Below are 25,140 nucleotides of genomic sequence, written 5' to 3' on the forward strand. Positions count from 1 at the left end.
TCTATCTATCTATCTATCTATCTATCTATCTATCTATCTATCTATCTATCTATGTATCTATCTATCTCCATAGTAAATTGTAACCTTCTTTAGAGTAGGGGGAGTATGGAGGGGAAAAATAAAGTAAAAAGTACACAGCAGAGAACAAAATTAAACCAACAAGAAAGCAAAGAAAAACTGGGCAGTTTTTCAAACAATATATAGTATTTACTATAAAGGTTTTCTTGAAATGGAAACATTATTTTATATTGAATCCTCTCCTATGGTCTTCTGTGTACATGACAATGTTTTTTTTCTTTTTTTTCTCATTTTGTAATTGTTTAGAATTTATAAAAATGTATATTAAGAAAAGATTACATGACTATTTCAAGCTAGTGTGCGAATGCATTTTTTTATGATTTAAGTCACTTGTTCTATTCTGATCCCATGTTTAGACTACACTGGCACTTCAGAATATGTACTTAGGGTCCATGACATGGGGCAAACTTATGAGAGAGCTCCTTTTGCAGGGACAGCTTTTTAAAACAATAAAGAAATTAAACCATTGGTAGTCAACCATGTCTCTTAGCAAATTCTATTAAACTGTGTCATGTCAAAGGTTTCCAGTAACTAAGTGTAAGGGTTATGGGATTTAAAGATCTTCCATGCCCCATTGGACTTGCTGACATAGCAGGAAGGGGCGGAGCAAGAGGAAGCGGAAGCCAAACTAGAGTTCCTGTGGTGGCGGCGATGGCAGCAGCAGCAGCAGAGGCAGCGGTGGCAGCGCGAAGCCCTTTTTGAGTCAGCCAGAATTTCTGCTAAGGACTCCTGCTGAGGACTGCCAGGGGCCGGAGCTGCCGGGAGCCCACTTCCGGGATGCTGGGTGGTTGCTGTGAGTGGGGAGAGGAGGACCTTTGCCTGAGGTAGCCTGTTCTGTTTTAAAGGCTTGAGAATGTGGGTGCTTTCTACTTTATCTACCTGTGCCAATTTCATAACTACTCTGATGGCTTTCACTTTCTGGTTTTGGGACTCAGTCTTTTGGTATCTTAATAAATTTTCTAGCTTATTCCCCCATATGGCAAGCATGATGTATTTTGTGATGGATAATTATATCAGCATATTTGTAATTTCCATAGGCATTGTGAATATGGCATTGCTGATACACTAAGATCATTTATTCACTTTTCCTTGTGGACCATTCATACTTAATTGACTTCCCTATTAGACCTAATCCATGTTTGTACATGAATACCCATGACCCTCCTCTGCTGTTCTTTCAAACATTTCTCAACAATCTTCAATCTTTTATTCTAGTGAAGGATGAGTTGTTTATAAGAGTCCTAACAAATCATGTCATTCAGCTCTGTCTTCTCCCCCTCCCCTTCTTACTCCCACCAAAGAAAAACAACAAATAAGATACATTACCATCACTCAAACTTGGAAGACCTTCCTCTCCTGGTTCTCTCATGTCTTCATGTGGAGAAAGGAATACTTGGTGATAAGGGCTCACTCTAGGTTTGGGTTCTAATCCAAATCCCTCTGGATAACTGAAGCCAAGAAGAGATTACCCAGGCAGAGTTCAGTTTCTTTGTTGTACTTTTGTTCCACACCGCACCACCACCATTAATACCTATACACTTCTAGAAAATCCCCCAAAACCTTCAGTTGGAAAAGTTAGTCCATTCACGTTAAACAATGAGAATGACTCAGAGAGGTAGAATTGTGGTACAGTGTATAATGTGTTGACTTCTGAGGTGGAAAAGCCTCGAAGTTCAAGACTCATCTCTTATATAAACTAGCTTGTGGCCCAGGGGCATCTTAACCTCCCAGTCCCCCAAGCACTGTTCTTGGATTCAAAGTTTCACAGAAGTTATAGATCGTCATTGCTAGTGGAAGTTTCCAAGCTCCTTCACACAATGAATTTTTTGAAAGAAAATGCAAAGCAAAAAGGATACTTTTTGAAGGACTGAAAAAAAAAAATACTTTTTATTTTTGACCCAACTTGAATTAGGTCCTTTCAGTTCTAGTATTAAAACGATAATAATAATTAATAATAATAATAATAATAATAACTATAATTATGATAGTAAGGAAAAGCACACCAGCCCCCAAGGAGATCTTTTTTATTGTTTTCAGAAGGAAGAACTATGTCCTCTTGGAAGGCCACTTTGCCAACCACAGGGAGCTGGGGAAGTAAGTGATAGAACCATATTAACTTCAAGGATACAAGCTAATCTATAGACCAGACCAGATCATTAAGGCATCTTAGGCTTAAAAACAAATCCACAAATCAGAGTCACAGCTAAAGGTTTTTCCCCCCATTAAATTCATATGGTGAGAATGATTTCATTAATTTACCCAATAAAAATTTACTAAAAACCCATTATGTGGAGGTCACTGTACTAAGCACTCTGCAGGCAGAGACATTACTAGTAATTTTATGCTTGGAGCCAGCAGCCGTTATGGAAACAAACCCATCCAACATCTTACAAGGAAGTGGAATAGTTCAGCGCCACTACTAAAAAGGTTACCATGGGTTTGGCTGCCAGGGGAGGAAAAGAGGCCCAGAATAAGGTTTCCCATTTCTGCTGGGGGCTTGGGGTTAGCAAGGAGGGAACAAGAGGGTGGGAATCACATCATCAAATATTGCCAGTGTCATTCTCTAAATTTCTCACCTAAAACAATTCCCGGAGGGCCCCACCTTACTTACACCTCCTATTATAAAGTTGAGGAGGGGCAAAAAGACATAGAAAACCCTAGACTATATGAGAAATGTTAAGAGCTTACAAACTAGTGGATTTCACTTCAATGAAATTTTAGTGGAAAAAAAATTCATAGAAAATTATGTGTATGTTTCATGTCAGGGTTCTGTCCTGGGCCCTCTTCTCTTCTCCGCTTACTTCATTTGCTAATCTCATCATCTCTATACTGATCTACCTATCCTGCCATAAACTCATTGCTGAACACCAATTTTTCATTTCCAACTGCCTTTCAGACATCTCAAACTGGATATCCAGTAGACATTTTAAACTCAACATGTCCAAATGGAATTCATTATCTTTCTTCCTAAACCCTTCTCTGAAGGGTTTCATTTCACTGAAAGAATTCAGCTATATCTCTGTTCTTAGGGTACTACAGAAAAGAAACCATTCTAAATACTAGAAAATACAAAAGCCAAGCATATATACCATGATGACACATAATCACTGTCTTTTGCCAAAACTTCTAAAATGAAATGCTATCAAGACTACTGAGTCTTAAATGCCATGTAAGATTAATGTATGGAACTCATATGTCAATAAGAGAACTAAAGTGACTAAAGATTAAATAGAATCCCAGAAAGACATCATTAGATATTTGTAATCCACTGAAATGAAAGCATTCAGCTACATCTCCAAACTTCCAAACAACCTCCAAACTTGCCTATACATACAATCAAGGGCACCGCCATTTTTCCAGTCCTCCAGGCTCAAAACTGAGGTATCACTCTCAACTCCTCACTACCTCTCACCCTCCATATCCAATCTGTTGCCAAGGCCTGTTGCTTTCACCTTTGAGACAGCTCTTGACTATGCCCCTTTCTCTTCTCTGATTTTGGCACCACTTTGGAGCAGACCCTCATCACCTCACACTTGGACTATTGCAATAGCCTGCTGGTGGGTCTGCCTGCCTCAGATATCTCCCTACCTCAATCCATCTTCCATCCTGCCATCAAAGTGATTTTTCTAAATACCAGGTCCAATCACATCATTTTCATACTGTACGAACTCTAGCAACTCCCTATCACCTCCGGGATCAAATACTAAATCCTCTGTTTGGCATTAAAAGTTCTTCATGATGCCCTGTGATAGTAATGGCAATTAAAGATTCCCCTGTATTGGCTTGGTTTTCAAATTGATTGTGTTAAAACCCAGAGCTTGTTAATCCCACCTGTGGGATGGACTTGTTGATGTGAAAAGAAAGTCCTGAACTGGGAGGAGCTGGTGACGTAGATTTGGAGAGACACTAGAGAGAGGGGGAAGATCTTTTTGGAAGCAGCACCTCGTGGAGAGAGAGAGACTAAGAGAATTGCTGGTGGCCGCTTTGAATTGCCCTGGACTTTTGAGACCTGCCCCCTGAGCTGCCAAGGACTGAGGAGACATGGCTGTTTTGCTGGTACTTTGTCTGTCTGTTTTGATGTTGTTTTGCCATATTTGTCCACTGGTGAAAGACAGTCCTTTTGTTGAAGAAGTCCTGGAACCTGGCTGTTCGCTAAGAAGCCCTGAGACTGTCCTGCAGACAGAGAGTGAATACTGTCCACTGGTGAGGGACAGTGCTGTTGTTGCAGGGGTCTGGAGACTGTCCTGCAGACAGAATGAATACTGTCCACTGGTGAAGGACAGTGCTGTTGTTGCAGGGGTCTGGGAGCCTTTCTGTTGGTTCAGAAGCCCTGAGAAGGATTTTCTTGTTGTATGTTTACAGAAATCCTGGGAGAGGGCTTTGCTAATGTGTTCAGGGGTTCTAGGACTGTTCTACAGACAGAGGATGAATTCATGAAGGGACTGGCAATGTATCTTGTGGCTTTGCTAAGCCTTGTCTCCCCAGGAACTAAGATTGCTGAGAACTTGCCTCCTGTCAAGATGAAGAAAAGACCTCCATTTGGGTATTAAGTGCTGTGTTTAAACTTGATGTAACTCTGGGGTAGATTCAATTGTGATCCAGGGGTGGGGAACTTTTGACCTTTTTGTGTTCTGTGGTTGAACAAATGAATGTAGTTTACTTATGTTTGGAAACTAATCTCCATTTGAGAAGAGGGGTTTTGTGGTGGACTTAATTAAGGTATAGCCTAGGGGTGGAGTAGTATTTAGAACAGGGACTTTGTAATTGATTGAATGATTAGAAGATCCTGGGGTGGGGTAGTACTTGGAGATTATTTAATCACACTTAGTAAATGCTGTATTTTGAATGATGTCATGTTTTCATCTTCTCTGTTCTTGGTTTGTCACTGAATAAAATAGAGAGCACCTATGCTGGTATTTTGAACCTGGGAAGTTGCCTTTGCTTGGCATTATATTACATGCCCCTCCCCCAACAACTTTCCAGTCTTCTTGCACCTTAACTCCCTGTCACATATTCTTCCCTCTAGCAACATTGGCCTCTTTGATGTTCCACAAACGAGATATTTTATTTCTTGGATCCAGGCATGTTCTCTGGCTTTCCCCCATGGATGGGGTGTTCTTCTTTATTTCTACCTCTTTGCTTCTCTGGCTTTCTTAAAATCACAATAAAAATCCCATCTTCTACAGAAAGCCTTTCCCAACCCTTCTTAATTCTAATACCTTCCCTCCTTTAATTATTCCCTATTTTTCCTATATATAGCTTGTTCATATACATTTGTTTGCTTGTTATCTTCCCCATTAGATTGTGAACCCCTTGAGGGCAAGGACTGTCTTTTGCCTCTTTTTGTATCCCCAGTGCTTAGCATGGTGCCTGGAACATAGTAGATGCTTAATAAATGCTTACTGACAGGTTCAAACAGTCTTCTAAATGATGAAAATGTTTCATGTAGGGAGTACAAGTTATCATTTGAATTGACATGACTAAGGACATACTTAGAAATATACAATGGTATGAAAAGTGAACTCCCAGATTCTCTCTCAAACTTGAATTGTTTCTATAAAATCTGATTTATGAAGGTCATACAAGACCCAAGTATTATAATACTACGTATCACATGGCATAATGGGAAGGGCACAATCTGGCGTCACAAAACCTACATCTGGACTCTAGTTCTCTCTCTTACTACACATATGACCTAGGGCATGTAATTTATCCCCTCTCAGACCTAATTTCCTCAACTATAAAATTAGGGAATTGGACTAGATGACCTTTAAGTAACTTTCTAATTCTGGGTCTAGGTTCTTCTGATATGAATACTGGAGAGAAAGAAATGACAGGGGTAGAATAGAAAGATAAAGATAGACAAATGGACAGATATGAAAATGGACAGATGGAGAAAATATAAGCTTTGCAACACTACGGAAGGATTTCATTAAATCATTTGGATGAAACATAAAGCACAGAGAATTACTATCTTTTGGCAAAAATTCTAAAGCGAAATGCTATCAAGAATACTGAGTCTTAGATGCCAGGTGAGATTAATGTATGGAACCCATATGTCAATAATAAAACTTAAGTGACTAAAGCTTAAAGAGGATCTCAGAGAGACATCATTAGATATTTATGATCCACTGAGATGAAAGTATTCAGTTACATCTCCATTCTTAGGGCACTACAGAGAAGAAACCATTCTAAACTCTAGAAAATACAAAAGCTAAACATACATATCATGAAGACATTTAAGCAAACATTGCATGTGACTTGAATGAACAGATGATGAAAACTTACTCTCACCAACAGTCCTATTCCCCAAACCCGTGTCTTCTTTTCTGTTTCCACAGTCCCTATTTTAAGAGGCTGCAAACACTGCACTTTTACCTTCTTGCATGAATGTGAAAAAGACAGTGCATGAAGCAGATGATGAAGCTCATATTCGAATTGTATGTTGCAAAGATGATGTCCCATTGCTCTTGGAGAAAGTTCAGGATACTTAGTAGACCAAGGCATTCACAAAGTGACTGCTGTGGTTTGGATAGGCAATATAGAATGACTCTATTTAAGCTGCTGTATAAGACACCAAGAAGAGCTTCCTTCTGAGAGAAAGCACTCTCAATGACCTGAAAATCAAAAGCAAATATAATCTTTGTTAGTGTTCTTTCCTTCCTCAAAATACTCTTGCATTTGCTTATTTGTGTGTGTTTATCCCATCCCTAAACCTCAACACCTTGTAAAGTAACTGGATGGCTTACAGTTGGTTTTTTTAATAGATAATTGGTACCTAGCACAAGCACAATCCCTCGCAAATATTAATTATTTAATACTTTTTAATTTATTTTTCTCAATTGTATGTAAAATTTTTAACATTCTTTTTTAAAATTTTGTTTATTATATTCTGAACTTCAGAAATAAAATAAGAATTTCCATGACATAATAGAAAAGAAAAAAAGATGGTTGTATGTACAACTGCAAATTTATTATATATAACTTGCTATTCCTTTTAAATACATAATAAATCTATCATGTAACATTTTTCTTTTTTCCCTTTTTTTCTTCTCTTCCTCCAAATTCTCCCCCTGCCTCCATTTCCTCCCCACCCTGAGAAACCAATCAATTTGATATAGATTATACATGTAAAGTTATGCAAAACATATTTCTATAACAATACATTTTTTTAAACTTGAATTGGTGCTGTAGAATGGATTTTAGGGGATGATTCAATTTGATCCCTGAGGACCCCTCCAACCTTCAGATTATCTGATTCTGTGAATTTCATTTAGGAATGAATTTCAATTCATTAAAAATGGATCTGATCTCATGTGGAGATAAGAAGTGATGGATAAGGTTGTATTCTTAATAAATAGTTTTGTTCAAATATTTTGCTTCAATGCCCCATCACAAAAATGTCAGGAGGATTCTCCATTTTAACTAGATATATACAAGTCATCATCTGTTTGGAAACTTCATTTCAGGGAAAGTAAATCAAATCTGACCAGATGAAATAAATGATAGTACAACACCATGATCACATAGTTTCAAACTTTTATGTAACCAGCAGCTGCTTTCCAAAACAGTAACATAACATTTTAATAGCTAGACAAATAAATTCGTCTAAGGTACATACCACAATGATCTGCTCTGTGATAAACAGAAGGATCTCTTTGGGGTCTGCAGTAAACATTCCACTGTAGAGTTTCTCAACCAGCTTCTGTGTCAAGTAGGAAATGTTTCCTAAAGAAGGAGTCAATTCTGAACTCTGTTGTGGTTCTCTAGTGCCTGTGGGAACCAATATGTATTTTAATATAGGAAGCATTCATTTTTATCAACTATCTATTATCTGTCAGGCACTGAGGACAAAAAAAAAAAAAGCTGCCCCTGTTCTCAAAGAACTCTTATATTCTATTGACAAGAGAGATGAGAACTGGGGAAGGGGGTGAATAAACACATATAACTAAGCAAAAACATATATAAAGTAATTTAGGAGGGGTAAGGATAAAGCAGAGTTACGCTAGCAACAGAAGAGGCCAGGATAGCTCTAGATACTATAACTCTCTTAAAACAGCCCAGGAGAGAACTAACCATTGTGTTGCCATATTCCACTCTTAATTGATGGTGAAGTGGTACTCCACTAAAATTCCCAGATTAAAAAAAAATGGCCTAGCTATGCTTCCTCCATCTTGTATTAAGGTACATGGAGTTTCAGACTATAAGAAGACAAAGAAGGTGTTCAATTTATATCAAGTACAATAATTTGAATAGAAATCCCATCTAATCTAATTTACTCACTGGTATAAAGTCAAGTGGAGAGATTTTTCAGACTGAGCTAGAGACAAGAGAGATCTTTCTGGTTGTGAGTACTTGGAGCTTTTTGTCCACAAGAGGAATCAGTGCTAGATTTGGAGTTAGAGGAACTGGATTTGAATCCTGGTTCAGTCATTTACTAGTTGTGTGAATTCAGGCAAGACGTCTAATTTATGCAAGCCCTGGTTCCTCATCTGTAAAATGATGGTGTTGGACTAGATGACCTGAAGGTTCCCTTATTCCTTTATTCCCTAAAACTATTATCTAGCTACATCTTCAGGGTCACTGGATTATGAAATACCTCTACCATTAGCAGGGTCTCCATAAGAGGGTAAGGGTCTGAAGATCTGGAAGTTATATCACTGACACACTTCTATACTCTCTGGGGCATATAGGTTATGCATGAGTCCCTATGCTTTTTCATCAGGTGCATAATCCCTTCAATCTATAGGTATCAGAGGTGTCTGTTCAAAGTTTCCCAAATCAAAAACTCCATTTATTCATCTATGTTCAGTGACAATAGGCCAAGCTCAGGTTCAAGGTGGGTGGGTTGAAACAAGAATCAAAAAAAACTGGATACGCACAGAACCAGAAAGACAATCCTATCCAAAAGGCCATAGCATTCACTATATGTATAATTAAAAAGATACCTATGTCCTATTTGTTCAGTTTCCTGGAGGATTGATGGAAAGGTTTGAGGAACTCAGTCAGACCTGACCTCCAACTCACTCATAGAAGCTCATAGAGCCCAGCCATCTATTAGCTATCCATTTGTATAAAGCTTGCATGTTTTTTTGTATGTTGCTTGTAATATGTGTAACAGTTGGCTTGGGCAGCCTCCACTTTGCCCAAGTAATCAAAGACTCCTAGAATCAGTGAAAAAGATTGTTTTTTAAGAGGATATAAATCAATCTCTGTGAAAAGAGAATGATTTAGATGGAAGAGCAAACAGTTATTACAAGAGAAATCAGTGATTGACAGTCAGCTGAATCGATAATCTTAGTAGAACGTGAGTCTGTATTACATGAGAAATACTATCATGGTGTGAGTATATGCTGGGTACTGTGCTCAATCTATTCATTAGTCTGAGAGTGGCATGCAGTGAATGAGTTCATTTTTACTGAAAGAGTTATGAATACTGCAGTTCCAAAATACAAAACACATTGGGTGTGTCTTTAAAGGATGAAGAGAATGATGAAGACGAAGAGCTAAATCATCATTCTGAGGGAAATACAGATAAACAGGGTTGATAACAGTAGCTTCTTATTCCAATTGGAAAACAACTTGTATTGGAACACGTCCTAAAGGATAATCTAAACTAGACTGATCTGGTAAATTTGACAGGATTCAGAAAGTAAGTGGTCAATATAGGCCTGCAATACAGATTATATCCTTCTGTACCTCAGATCACAGTGTTGAATGTAAACTAAGGCAAGAATTGTCCAAAACTGAGCTGTCCAACTTAAGGTAGACAGGCCACATGCCCCCTTCACCAGTTCCATCAGAACCAAATTAAATGTAATTGGGAAATGGTTAACAAAATAAATAAAAATACAATAAAACAAAAAATAAATTTGTAGTTTTCTATCAATATGTGGCTTACAGACATCTGTTTCAATTTGAATTTGCCAGTATTGTTTTAATCAACAATAATGAGTTCAGAAAGACCGTCCACAAGCTCAGAAAATAAGTGTCAGTATTCTGACAGTTATCACCAGAATGTGCAGAGCCAATTAAAATGTAAAACTTTCCTGAGGACCTCATGGTTAACTCTAAATCTGTTGAACTTCAAGCTGTAGAAAGCTTAGGTGCCTCTTAGGCTTGAGAGATTAAATACTTTTAAATATTTCACACTCTTGCATTATTTCTAAATTTGTATATTTTCTTTTTTCCTTGCAAATAAATACCAGAAAACTCATGCTTGTAATTTGGAATGTGAAGACAAGTGGTAGAGGGGAAAGAGGGAAGATCTGTCTAGTCTGAAAAGCTGAATGTTAGAGCCAGGAGAGAGGAAGATAGGTAATTAGATTTCATGTGTGACACATCTATGAAATCAAGGAACCAAGTTGGCTCAGAGAGACCCAAGTAGATTTAATGAGTGCCTTGAAGTGGGGTTTCATGATCAAAGGCATTTATAAAGTACCTAAAGACAAAAGTTGGAGGCCTGAGGGCAAAGACCTCTGAACTGATCCTAAGAGAGGGAGCTGATATGCTCGAAATATGACTGTGGGTCAATAAGGCCTGAGATCCAAAAATAGATCCTTCTTATTGTATACTTCTACTTCCATGATTCCTTTTTCTTGAAAAGCAGTGATGATGATGATGATGATGATGATGATGATGATGATGATGATGATGGTATAGGAGGAGGTAGATATCTCCTTTTTACATAAACACTTTAAGGTTTACAGTGAGTTTTGCACAGATTATCTCATTGGATCCTCCCAGCTACCCTGTGATATAGTTGCTATCATTATCTTTATTTTCCTTATGAGGAAACTGAGGTTCAGAGATATTAGCTAACACAACTAATAAGTGTCTACAAAAAGATTCAAACCTAGGTCCTCCAAAATAGGCCAACATTCTATGCTCTATGCCCCTCTGTTCATACGGTGTAGATTTGACCTCCTTTGGAAGCCTGCAGTCCTGTTGTCCCCTGTTGCCATTACCACGAATACTACATTTGCATTTCAAACAGACAAGTCTGCACTGGGTAGTGAGTGATCTGCTACATATCTATGTTTTTGTGAAATGGGGCATTTTTTTTCTCCCTCAGTCTAGTGTTACTGACATGGAATAATCCAATGTCTCTTTCACAGCATCAAATCGTCCACACCGACAAATAAATGCAGTGAGTAGAGGTCAGGATTCATTCCCCAATCACTCACCATTGGAACTTATAGCACAGCAGCCTTCACTTATAATGTGAAATACACTCATAGCAGAAAGCAGTATCTCCGACTGGAAGCGTCGTTTCTGTTGGTTTGTCGTGTTCTCTGGAGAAGCCTGAAGCCATGATAGATTATTTACTATTATAAGAAGAAAATAACCCCCTATTTACTGAAAATATGCATAATTTGAAGAAGAGATGGTTTAGAGGGAGTGTCTTCAAAAATATGAAGAGGTATCATATGGATGAAGGACTACATATTTTTACTTGGCCCTAGGTGGTTCAATTAGAAACAATGGTTAGAGTTTATTTTTTTTTAAAGCAGATTTTTGTACAATTCAAGGAAATGTTTCCTAATTATTAAAGCTATACAAGATTGGAATGAGCTGCCTAGATGTGTAAGTAGGTCCCAACTCAGAGAGTATTTGAAAGGAAGATGAGTGACCACTTGTCAAGTGTTCATTACTTGTTTTATGTATGGATTAGACTAGGCTATGTCTGCGGTCCATTTCAGCTCTGAGCCCAAGATTCCATGAATAGATGAGTAATAGTCATGTGGATACATAAGGTCCCTTTTAAAAAAATGAGATTCTCATTTCATTTCCTAGTAAGGGGCATTCTTGCATTTCAAATACACTCAAGAGTACAGTTGTCTTCCAAAGTCAATGACAACTTCAGTCTAAACCCTGGTATCGTAGAGCAGTTATCCTGGATTGCAGTCCAAAATAGATTTAATAGGTTTCCTGTTTGGGATGCTTATTTTGTTAGAGCATCTCCATCTAAAGTTCCAGAAACTTGTCCTCTTTGTTGGAATGGAAGTCCATATCTATATCTATACCTATATCTATCTCCCTATCACACACATATATACATATGTGTACATGTATATGTATGTGTGTATATATGTATGTATATGTATATGCACATACATCTCAGGGCTGAATCTTAATAATGCAAATGAAACATCACCACCACTATTTGGTGAAAATTCACTGTTTGCATAATCCAGGTAATAATAACTCTACAACACCCTCTCAACTCTGACATCAGCATCACTAAAGCTTGTCAACATAAGTGATAAAAACGAAGGCCTTTATAATTAATACTAATCCCCTCTGACACATTATGCCACTTTATACTCTATATAGCACTTTTACACATAATATCTCATTTAAGCCCCACGAGAAGGAGATATATTCACTTTTTCAAGCCACTATATCCTAAGAGGGTTATTGTAGTAAAAAAAAAAAAAAGTGCATTATTTACTGGGAAATCTATAGAGCAGCAGGAGACTTGAGTAAACAACTTTTTGGTTTAGACAACTAGGTGGTGTAATGGATACAGTGCTAGATCTGAAGCTGGGAAAACGGGAAGTTGAGAAACCTTGATTTACCTCAGTTTTCTCATCTGTAAAATGGGGATAATAATAGCCCCCACTTCCCAGGGTTGCTTGAGGATCAAATGAGATATTTTTAAAGTGTTTAACACAGTACCTGGCACATAGTACGTGCTATATAAATGCTGGCTATTATTATTATTATCATTTTTACAGATGAGGAAAATAAAGCATAGAAAAATTGGACGACTCACCCAAGGTCATACAGTATAGGGGTTGGGTGCAGAGTTGAGTCCAGAACCCACATCTTCTGGTGCTAAATACAACACTTTCTATTACACTAATAAAGTATTTCCTCAACAATAACTAGAACTTTCACAAGAGTCACTGAAAGTTTGGTATGTTTTAAGGTCAGGACACTAGGTGACCATAATTTAGGACCATGCTAACAATGGGGGATCTGAAACCCCAAAAGGAAAAGACCATGTCTTTGGGATGTCAAAAAGAAAAAGCCCCTGGACTTTCCCACTTGGCCCAGGTCCCTGCCCAAGTGTCCCTTGGGGCAATCATCCCTTCCCAGCTAATTAATTGCCTTTTCATTGTCTGCACCTGGTCCTACCCTATACTACCACTCACTTAACTTCTTCTAGACCCCTTCTTTGTTCCCACAGTCTTTCTGTATATAAGATTCATCTTGCCTTCATTAAGGTGCTCAGATTCAATCTGGACCAGCTTGCCAATACAAGCATCACAAATGCTCAGATTCCTTGAGAGTCTATCCAATGCATAGATTCCTAAAGAGTCTGGTCAATATGGCAGATTTTTAGAATCATGTCCACCTTTTATTGGTGCTTTAATAAACCTCTTCTTTGGCTGAGAGAAGGTTTGCATCAAATTCATTTGGGCAGGACCTATGTGTTGCTCTTTGGGTCCCCAGCACCCCTAAATCTTAACACTAAGAAATGAATTTGTTCTGTCCTAATCCCCTCTCTGTTCAACTCCTATTCACTCCTAAACCACTCTTGCTCAAATGGATGCAGCCATCAATTTTAGCCCCCAAAGTAAATTATTCATGAGCCCATCTCATCAGCAAATTGTTCACTCATGTGACTCTTTAGAAGTGATTTGAGAGCTTCTTGATCCAAGTCATAAAGCAGAAGAATTGAAGTTCACCCCAACTAGATTTACTGATCAATTGCTCACTCCAAGTTCATTTCACATTAAAACTATAGCCTCAATATCCTGAAGGTCAAAGATTTTTCGCTTCCTTGGTGAAGGACAAAGACTCTTTACTTCTCCAGAAACTTCATCCTTCTTTAAACCCTCTACCCCACCATCCCACCCACTAAATTCCAGCTTTTGCCTCAGTTCTTTGGAGGAATGAATATTCAAGCCCATTCCCACTTTGTCAGAACCAACCTCAAGAAGGAAGTCCAGTGGATGTGATTGCTTTTGTGTTGGAGTACACAGCAAGATCTCCATGAGTAGGAGCTTCAGGAAATCAGAGACTTGTTTTCTGGCAGGGTGAGTTGTAGAAGGATTTGTGGGGGTCTCTGTGCTGTTCTGTCCTTCAGCCGCAGTCAAAAGGACATTGTCATTCCATGAGGAGTCGCTCATTCTCTACTCAGGAAAAAAATAATTTGACAACATTTATTAAATGCATTCTCCATTCAAGGCACTGTCCTAGTTATTTAGGATATAGAGACATGAACAAAAGCATCCCTTCCTTCCAGTAACATATATTCTACTAAGATGTAGAACATGTACAAAGATAAATGCACGAAGCATATACAAAGTTGTAGTAAGCTATTGCAACAAGAAAAAATGAATTAACAATTGGGGAAATCAGGAAAGGTCTCTGGCAGGAGAGGACACCTAAACTTTGCTTTAAAGCAAGAAAAAAAACTGAAGGTATGCAATGAAGGCACATTCCAGTAAGGAAAGAATACTTAAGTAAGTTCATGTGGCAGATTCAGTGTCATGTATGAGGAATGGCCAAAGGGATAATTTAACTGGAATGGATAATGGATGAAAGAGAGGTTATATTAAATAAACCTGAAAAGGTAAGTTGGAGCCAGAGAGATACCATAGGACCATATATTTAGAGCTGAAAGAAACTTTAGAGGTCATTGAGTCAAACCTCTCATTTCAGAGATGAAAAAAACTAAGGCCCCCAAATGATGAGACTTGCCCCAGATCTCACAGATAGTAGGTGGCAGAGCCAAGATTCAAATCCAGGTCGTCTTGCAGAAGAATTTAAATGCTCTCATGTAATTTTTGTGTTTTATACTGGAGAAAAAAAGGAAGCAAGGGGGCAACATGGTCAGACCTGGGTGTTAAAAATATCAAACGGGCAGTTGAATTAAGTTAAGAGCATTTTAGTGGTCGGGCATTTGTTTTGCATGTCATTTCATGCTATAATGAAGGTACAGTCATATGGATAGGATGAAGAACTAGAAACTCGGTTTCCTGGGCTGTACCATGAGAGTTTCTAGTGCCCATCTACCATGAGAGTTGTAGGGTACCAGAGCACAAAGCCTAAGCACTATTAACTGACGTGACATCAGTCGGACATTATAAGGTTTACAAGACATTTTCATAACACTTTGATTATCCTCAAATATTACTGAGAGATAAATGTGGAAGGCACTTTTATCTCAACTTTACAGTGTCCTGAAGTGCTGAGAATATCCAATTTCACAAGCAGAATTAATGGCATTCATCAATTAGAGGTGCATCTCCTCACTCCCAGCTTCCTCTTCTACCACAATACTAAAACCTCCTGCCAATGAGATCAGCCCTCAGTGTCTCACTTTGCCCATTCATAAAATTAATTAATTTTTTCTTAATTCATAAAATTAATTCAATGGCACCAGGGAGGTAGTGATTGGATTAATTACTGTTCTAAAGCCTGATTGAAAAGCTCACTGTATAATTTCAAAGCAAATAATTAGATTCATTTGGTTAAGTATCAAAAATGCTATGCTAAGATTGTGTACTGCAGTATCTGTCCCACTTTCTATGAATAAAAGTCCATATGGAACAAAAAAAAGGGAAAACAGGGAATTATCAGTCCCTAGTCTTGTTCATTCCTTGATTCTTGTCTCAAATTTTGCTGCTACTTCCTAGGCTACAACCACATTTTCAGAATCATTTAAGGAATAATATGACCCCTTTTCTTTTCTCTGTTACTATTATCAATTTTTGTCCTACTAAATTTCAAATCCATCCCCAAAACTCCTTGGAATTCAGATTCTATACCTAGAAGAACTTATCTTGACCTCAAAAACATCTAATTCTGACTTCATTTATCTTCCCAAGCTAAGTCCTCTCTCTCTCTCTCCAACTACACCTCCATGATTACCCTCAACACAGCCAATTCAAAAATAAAAAATGGGGGGGGGGGAGAAATCCATGGGGAAAATGTTTGCACCATGCTTTTGTTAGAATAAAATGATTACATGCTTCCAGGAATAAATTTTCATTTCCTGTAATTATGCATTCTTCTCCTAAGACTTAGAAGTTTTTTAAGACTTGATATTTCTCATTTCTACCACTCTGGAAGTTGACCAAATTATGGAAGTACCCCAAGCTGCTCAAAGGTAAGGTTCCATCCTTACTAAGAAAAAGGTAATCCTGAAATTTGGAAGTAATTTCCTTAATGTTTATGTTTATTTCCCTTAAAAGAAAAAAATGGATTTACTTGTAATTTTATTTTTCACCCTTGAGGAATCACAGGGAAGCTTAGAGTTGGGAAAAAAAAAAAAAGAAACATGGTTGGTTAATTCAACTTTTTAGTTCAAACAGTAATTTCCTCTACAACATCTATGTCAAATGACCATCTAGCCTCTCTTGGAATGCTTCTGGCAAGAGGGGAAGTCATCTTCACTTCAGACTATTCCTATTCCATTTTTGGAGACTTCTAATTTATACATACACACACACACATATATATACACAAGCACACATATGTACGGAGACATATACATACATGTTACATGTATGTGCTGTGTATTCCCCCTTGTGGTACACAGAAAATTATCTTTCTATAAGTTCTAGCCATTGGTCTTAGCTGTAGCCTTATCCTAATTCCTCTTCCACACGTCAGTCTATGACATATTTGGAGACACTCTTCCCTTTAACACACCAGTCTTTCCTTCTTTAAGTTAAACATACTCAGCTCCTCTATTTTTTTCTCATAAAATATTCATTCCCAGTTCCTTATATTCCAATTTATCAAGGTATAAACAAAATACTACAGATAGGATTCATCCAAGGGAGAATACAATAGCACCAGCACTATGACTTCCTTCATTCTAGAGTTCTATACAATTAATTCACACTAAGGCTACTATTCAAAACTAATAATGAATAATTAGCCTTTTAGCAACCATATTACACTGTTGGCTGACTTATTTTGAGCTCATCACTTAACATTTCTGTCTTTTTTTGTATGTGAACTGCTGTCAAGCTATCTTTCCTTTGGTCAATGCTAATAGTTAATTTTTTTTTTAAATTAGAGAATTTGAGTTTAGATTTTTTTCATCCTCTTAAAATTAACTCAAATATCTAAAGATCTTTCGGATTCTGATTCTATCATTTAATAAACATTATAATTCAATAAGCTTTTTACTGAATACTTGCATTTTGAATAGCTGGCATATCCACAGAATGCAACAACCTCCCCATGGGAGAGAGCCCGCTTCTGGGAGAACTATGATGTCATGTAATGGAAATTACTTGGGGAGATATTAGAGCATGTGTAGACATTCTGTAACTGGTTCGTGGTCTGCTAACCACGGGGCTAATGGCAACCTCTTTGATCGGTCACACACTTGAAACTGAGGATGTCTTCAAAAAGGCATTAGTTGTTGGAATCTCAGTTGTGTTAGCTTTGGTTGCTTATTTTTGGGGTATCTCTTTGACTCCTTCATTAATGGAGCCCAGTGAAAGACAATATAGTAAAGAGAGAAGCCTTGGGTCCTCTTAACCAGAGCCAACATATGGCTCTTTGGTCACTGCATTTGATCTTTTCTGTATCAGGTGAATGGATTAGTGAGTTTGACCTTGCAAATTTCAAAAGGAAAAGAGAACAAGCCTTATGGCATCCTAGTATCCAGGTATTGTAGTCAGTCCAACATTAATGCCCCAAAGGGAAAGAACTGGACTTTAAGAGTGATCTTTGAGACCCAGTCTAAGAGTAACTGAGACAAAGACCCACTCATTCTCTGGAATTAGTTATTATGCCCCATCTGCTTCCTTAACCCTCCTGTAAGCCCCTTCTCCCTTTGGTGAATTTTGCTCAGAACTTCCATTTTGGGGAAGAGTCCAGATTAGCTATCCCTGATTAGTTTGACTGCTGGCTAGGCCTCAGCTGCCTCCTGATTCCATTTCTGCTGGCCTTTTGTTCTACTTGTAAATTCTTTCCTAAATCTCCATTTTGGGAAAGGCCCAACCCAGTCATCCCTCTCACTAAGTTCTTTAATGAGCATCTTTCCCCCTCCCCATGATATCTTCCCACTTTTCATTTATCCTTTTATGTTTTATCTTTCCTAATTAGAATGTAATCTTTTGAGGGCAGGGATTATAATTTCTTTTGCCTGTATTTGTATTCCTACTGCTTAGCAAAGTGCTTAGGATGTAGTAAGTGCTTAATAAATGTTTCTTGACTGACTGATACAGCCGTGATGCTGCACTGGGACTTGAACTTTGTGAGACTGATGCTATGTAGTTAAGTTTGAGCCCACACTACCTAGAGAGCAGGGTGCAGTATGGGAAAGTGTGAGGTTCTGGGAGGAACTGTTATTTCTTTTGTTGACTCTAATTCTTCAAAGTAAATATCCCTTAGTAAAATTTAATTGATGTTAAGTGTTAAATACAACTGAGGCCATAGTCTCTGGCACCTAAGAGTACCAAAAATAAACCTGGTAGTGACTCAAGCTAATGGCAATAGAGAAGAAACACCCCTGAATCCAGGAAGGTAACACTGGAACCATGAGGGACAGATAGTGCGGGCATAACTCTGAGAGAATGAACTAGATTATACTTGCTATACATACTACATGCAAGACATTAAGAAAGGCATAAATAGAATAAAAGGTAGAAAAAAAGAACCATACATGATCCCCATACTATAGGAGATATCAAGTGATTAAAGGATAGATATGACATGGGTTGAAACACAAAGAGTGATGATGTATAAACCAGGCATTAAGAGTTCTCAAGAGGAAGGGGTCACTTCTTAGGCTTTAGGAAAGGCATTTAGTATTGCTCACCTTTGGAATTTCTGGAGGGAAGAGAATTGCAGCCAAGGGTTGGAGGAAGTCAGAGGACCACCATACAGGGTCCTGAGGATAGTTGTGGTATATTAGACAAAGGAACTGCATCACATTGCCAGGGTAGGTCATTTTCCAGTTATCTTCTTCTGAACCTGTGATAGGCTATGAACACAATTTATGAGGGGCATGCTTCTGGGTAAGTTGACTCAGCTACTATACAAGAAAGCAGGAGAATTAGACTACAGACCTGCCTTCATGTATCTCTGATTCTGGAAAAGACACCTGAAATATACTCCACAGAGTATATGCCTGAACTAAAGAAGGGACTACTTTAGAGGCCAGGAGACCAAATTGAAAGTTTTAATGGGATATTATAAGTAATATTTTCCCTTAATTTCCCTAAGTGGTAAAAATGAGGATTCTATAGCTTCCTAGTTACTTCAAATGGATCATTTATCAACTAATGATCAACTGCTGTTGATCATTTATCAGCCAAATTTATCAATTTGGTGGAGTTTTTTAAATTAAACTCCCATGGCTTCATGAAAATGAAAATTAGTTAGGAAAACATGAAGTACTTGAGACTGGACAGAAACAAATACTCTTTTCCAGCCAATGCTAAGGCACAAAGATATGAACTGGAGTATCAGGAATGAGGAAATGAAAGCAGCTTGGCTGAATCAGGGTGGAAGGGTTGGAATCAGGGTGGAAGGAATGGCCAACAAGGCTGGAAAGGTAGATTGGGGCCAGATCTTATAGGGCTTTAAGAGTTAAACAGAGGACTTTATAATTCATTCGAGAGACAATTGGAAACCATCAAAGCTGGCTTAGTCAGGGAGTCACATGGTCAGATCTGTGCTGAAGCAAGTTACTTGGGCAATAATGTATGGGATGAACTGCAGTGGTAAGAGACATGAGGCAGGGAGATCAATTAGCAAGCTAGGCAAGAGGGGATGAGGGCCTGAACTAAATGTAATTTCTGCTTGAGTGGACAGAAAGGGTCATATGGAAAAGATAACTAAGAGAAATATGCTGCTTATGATAGACTTGAAACTATCGCATCTTGAATTTGAGGCCCTGATTAGAGCAAGTACTCACCAGGTTAATTATGGCTTTGACCATCTCTAGTAGCAGCAGGGCACCTTCTGTGCATAAACCAGACTTAAGGGTACTTGCCCTATTATGATTCTGTAATAACCATTGCAACATGGCATCAAGACTTGTCTAAAATAGAAAAGAGAAAATTATAAGCATATTTAACTTATATATGCATAATTCATAAATCATATAACATAATTTATGAGTGTGTTATGTGGTAGATAGAGCTGGTTTTGAAGCCAGGAAAACTTGAGTTCATAGCCCCATCTTTGACCCATACTGCCTTTGTGACCCTGTACAAAGAACTTAACTTTTCAGCTTCTAAGCAACTCTCTAAGACTATAAGTGGCAGAAAATGTGCCAACCTGTATCGTTACAAGGAGTTTTCCTCATCTAGAAATTCTCTATGCCAAGTTGTAACAGAAAGAGATACACAATAGGACAAAACACTCTTCCAATGTATTCCTGCCACTGGAAATTGGGATTAAGATATTTATGTATTTTACAATTTGAAAAACAGATGAAATTGAACAAGAGTAGAGGCAGGCTCTCCTGGTGTTAGGAAGGGTAATTTGTTGGGGTTGTTGCTGTTGTTTTTGTTGTTATTTTATGACTTGTAGAAGAGCCCCAACTGGGAGTTTAAGTGCACACCAGCAGGAATAGTCCAACAGAAACCTGGGAAAGGTATCTGTACTGCTGTCAATCAACAAGTGTTTCGCTTGTCACTTAACCTCTGTTTGCTTCAGTTCTATCAATGTTAAATGGTGAACATAACAGAACTACTTTCTGCAGTTGTTGTGAAGATCAAATTAGATAATAGTTGTAAAAGCACTTGGCATGTTCCCTGGTTCATAGGAGGTGTGGTGTAAATCCTTATTCTCTTCCTTTCTCTATTTCTTAGGTACCTCCTATATGCCAAGCTAGGAGCTATGCACTGGGGATGTGAATATAATGAATGAAACAATCCCTCCTCAGAAGGAGGGAGAAAGGTCATTCTCTCCATTGTGGTTCCATAATGAGCATTGTGACATGACTTCTCTTCTCAATGGTACTTTCCCTTAAAGTTGCAGCTTCTTTTTCTGACCCCAATATTCCCTGATCATGTCCACAACTACTCACAAACCCTAAACTCACTCATCTCCTCTATCTGGATGTATCTTCCATCTGTTCAACTGTGGTATGTATCTAAGTTGTTCATAAAAAGTTGTTAAAGCTTATTGGCTAGGGGCGGCCAGGTGGCTCAGTGAGTAAGAGCACTGGCTCCAGTGTCGGGATGACCTGAATCAAATCCGAGCTCAGATACTCAGCACCACACCCAGAAATAATAACTGGCCATGTAACCTTGAGCAAGTTACTTAACCCCGATTGCTTAAAAAAAAAAAAAAGCTTATTGGCTAATCCCCATTTGGAGGAAGAGTAAGTTGCATAGATATCTTTGAACAAAATTTCCCATCATGATAAATGCAAGGTGAACATGGTTACCTTCCGTGCTTTCAAAGAGAAACCTGTGAGAGTGTGAATTGTTCAGTTCACTCTTACCAAAACACAATCTTACACTAAGATCCAAAGCTAACTGATGCTAAACTCATGGGACTCAGTAATCTGTTCACTGGGATGGGAATTACTGACAGCTTTGGCAGTGAATTTCCACTGAGGACATACATATTCAGAATTTTCAGGTGATGAGAGAAAGAAAAGAAAGAGTGGCATCGAGCCCACTAGTCACCAATCAGTCTTTAGCTGTAATGGTCATGGACAACCAAACAAAGAAAGATTTTTGTCTAAAATCTCTTTGGATAGCAGGAATAATCATTTTGAAATGACATGATTTTTAAAATTAACAATTAATTGGCTAAGGGACCTCGTACCAAAATACTGATCCAACTGCTTTTCTATCATATAATTGTGAGTCTTGTCCCTCACTTTTCCATTTGGCATCACAAAGCAAAAGTAAACTGTACCTCCCCACCATTGGAAGCATTTCAGGGGACTCACCTTGGACTCTACAGTCACCTCACTCAGTGGAGTCTGAAGGAAGAAGCTAGATACAAGGAGGTAGACTTCGGGAATGTGAATATGATGGCTAAGAAATGTCGCTAATATTTGAAAACCAGAGATCATGCAGGAACTAGAATCAGGCATGGAAGGCTGATTTTTTAAATTATCTAAACATCAAATGGAGAAAAAAAATGTGATAAAAATGTTTTTTGACCAAAATCAAGTAGTACAATCACAACCATTGTCAATAATACACTTGTATCAAGAATATTTGTTCCATTGGTCATCTGCCTAATAATATGAGTGACAAAAATTAGTATATACTTAGGAGCCCTATAGTTCTTCAATGAGTGATGGTGATGATGCATTTACAAATGTTACATGATTCCATTCTGTTCAAATCAATATTTATGAGGTACCTACCATGTATCAAACACTGGGTTAGTTGCTGGAGAGAAAGACAAATACAAAATAGCTTCTGCCATCAAGGAGCGATCATTGTATTAGGGTATGTAAGTTGAAAGTTACTCCTTGTCTAGTATGTGTGTATGTAACATAGAGACTTTTCAAAGTGACTGGTTGAAATCAACAGAATATGCCAGAAAAAAAATGTGCTAATAACAACTAATATATATTACATGTTACAATTTGGGCAACTAAGGAGTACAGTAGATAAAGTACCAGGCCCAGAGGGAGGAAAACTCATCTTCTGGAGTTCAAATACAGCCTCAGACACTTACTACTAGCTGTGTAACCCTGGGCAAGTCACTCAACTCTGTTTGCTTCAGTTTCCTCATCTGTAAAATGAGCTGGAGAAGGAAATGGCAAACCACTCCAATATCTTTGACAAGAAAACCCCGAATGGGGAAATGAAGAGTCAGATATGACTGAAAATGACTAAACAGCAACAAATTAATATTTGTAAAACACTTTTCGTGCATTATTTTATTTAAGGCTTACAATGACCAGATTAGGTGCTACAGGTATGCTTGTTCTTATTTTACAGATGAAGAAACAGAGACTGGGAGGTTCAATAACTTGCCCATGGTCATATACCTAGCAAGTATCAGAGGTAGGATTGAACCCAACTCTTTCTGATTCCAAGTCCAACACACTACTACTAGATACCATGTTGCTTCTTAAATATTAAAATTACATATATACATACGTAAACACTAAAATCATACACACACACACACACACACATATATATATATATATATAATATATATGTGTGTGTGTACAGTCTTTAAAATCCTTTGTTTCAGACTTACCCATCAAAATATCCACTCCTAAAATACTGTTTTCGACCCAGGATCCCCCTGATAATCCATCTTTAAATCTGGCCCGTAGAGTTGGGTTATACAAAAAGTGCAATAGCAATTTAATTCCTAACACCACTGTACTTGGGTGCAGATGATCTTGAATGAATAACAGAAACCAGTCAGGTCCCAGGTTCAGAAACATTTCTTCCAGTGACCTGTGAAAAGATGCATTTATGCGAAAGTGATTATTTTTGTATGTGTGTATACAGCATGGAGTGCTAGTTAGAAAGCTGGCCTCAAGGCTGGGAAAACCTGGGTTCCAGTCTCATCTTTGAGATCTACTATTTGTGTGACCTTGGGCAAGTCAATTAACTTCTCAGAAATCTAGGCAAACTTCTCTAAAAGGTTTACAGAGAAGGCACTGACCTATACTGATTAATGGAATTTGTTCATCCAGGAGTTCTCAGTTCAACAAAATCAAAGGTCTAGTCCCAATTCCAAATATATCATTTTAATTGTTTTAATCTAAACACACAGTGTACAAAATTGCTCATATAAATCTGGAATCTGGACTCCTGCATTTGGATCTGTCAAAAACTTGCTATTTGGTATCGGAATATTTTAATCTCTCAACAATAGACAAAAAAAAGCCATCAGCTTATATCAGACTAAAATCATAGGAATAAATCTTAAGATTATAAGATTATGAATTCTTCCAACATTTTGACTGAAAAAAAATATTTAAGAAGCTAAGAACATCTCAAAAATATATATTTCTTTAAATCCACCATAAAAATTTCCCAAAGTAGTAGGAAAAGTATTCCAGTTTAACATAAAGTCAAGTTCTTAAAAGGAATAACAGACTTTAAGTCTGTTGCTATCTATCATTAACAAAAGTGTTGGAAACAAAGAAATAAATTCTAGTTTAAATTGCTTACCATAATTATAATATAAATATAATATAAAAGAAACAAATAAGGTTAAATAATGGATAGTCAGAACAATAGATAATGTATATTTAAAGTGTATGCACAAACAAATTTGATATATAAGGTCATAAAAAAACGGTTTTCATAATATAAAGATAAATATATATAACAGTAGCATTAGGGACCTTCAATATACCATAATCAGAATATGACAAAACTTCACTACCTCACTTTTATTTATCATCAGGGTTAACTGTGAATTTTGTATTATTTTATCACAGGTATTGGAATTTCCTTAACGGATATTTTACTCTAGACAATCATTAAAAAAAAATCAACAAATAACACAATTCTCATTAAATTGTATGACTGCAAAAAATGTGGCCTTTTGTAAAGAATTTGTCATTCCCTTCTCTTTCCATAATTTCATCAGAGGTATTTTTAATATATACATAGATCATGCATGGAAAGTGTTTATAGAGATAAAAACTTATGGGTAAGAGATGGCAATTATCTTTATTTTCTGGGTTATCTTATTTGGTAATAATATTGTGATCTCTTCAAATTTTTAGATTCATCCCCAATTGAGAAACTTTGATAATCAGTCTCTGAATACTTATGTTTTGCCTCCAAGCAGAAATGCCCTCTCTTTGTCAAGCTTCGCTACTCTTCCCAGATTCATTTTATTGAATGCCATTTGCACTTCCTCATATCATATCAGGTGTTGAGATGTTAGAGTCAAAATATGATGGTTCCACTGTCATCCATTATGGGAATAGATTGCTAAAGAAATGCTGGCACATCTGTCTCATTTCTCATCTGCTTCTTGTCCTCCTATTTTCATCTATAAAGGGTCTCTGGGTGATCTGGTTTAGTTGTTATTCACACCAAGATTTCCACATACTCATTTTCCTCTCCATTGCTTTTCACCTGTTTTATGAGGCAATCCTGCATGTAACCTTCTAACATC

At 37.6% G+C, this 25,140-nt stretch overlaps 1 protein-coding gene across 1 annotated transcript in view; it reads right to left on the bottom strand.

Moving 5' to 3' along the window:
* WDFY4 (WDFY family member 4) overlaps window positions 1–25,140 on the bottom strand; it is a 268,014-nt gene that overhangs the window by 207,845 nt on the left and 35,029 nt on the right. Inside the window, exons 12-20 of the mRNA XM_069067249.1 lie at window positions 23,251–23,456; window positions 21,974–22,143; window positions 19,979–20,104; window positions 18,878–19,042; window positions 14,022–14,222; window positions 11,265–11,382; window positions 7,700–7,851; window positions 6,457–6,695; window positions 1,405–1,526 (exon numbers count right to left, since the gene is read on the bottom strand). Of these exons, the coding sequence (XP_068923350.1) occupies window positions 1,405–1,526; window positions 6,457–6,695; window positions 7,700–7,851; window positions 11,265–11,382; window positions 14,022–14,222; window positions 18,878–19,042; window positions 19,979–20,104; window positions 21,974–22,143; window positions 23,251–23,456 (1,499 nt within the window). The remainder of the gene's footprint in view (window positions 1–1,404; window positions 1,527–6,456; window positions 6,696–7,699; window positions 7,852–11,264; window positions 11,383–14,021; window positions 14,223–18,877; window positions 19,043–19,978; window positions 20,105–21,973; window positions 22,144–23,250; window positions 23,457–25,140) is intronic.

Source organism: Petaurus breviceps, unplaced genomic scaffold (genome assembly GCF_028583685.1).
Source record: "Petaurus breviceps papuanus isolate PSGF00001 unplaced genomic scaffold, PetGlider_PUasm1.0 90740, whole genome shotgun sequence".
Classification (NCBI taxonomy): Eukaryota; Metazoa; Chordata; class Mammalia; order Diprotodontia; family Petauridae; genus Petaurus; species Petaurus breviceps.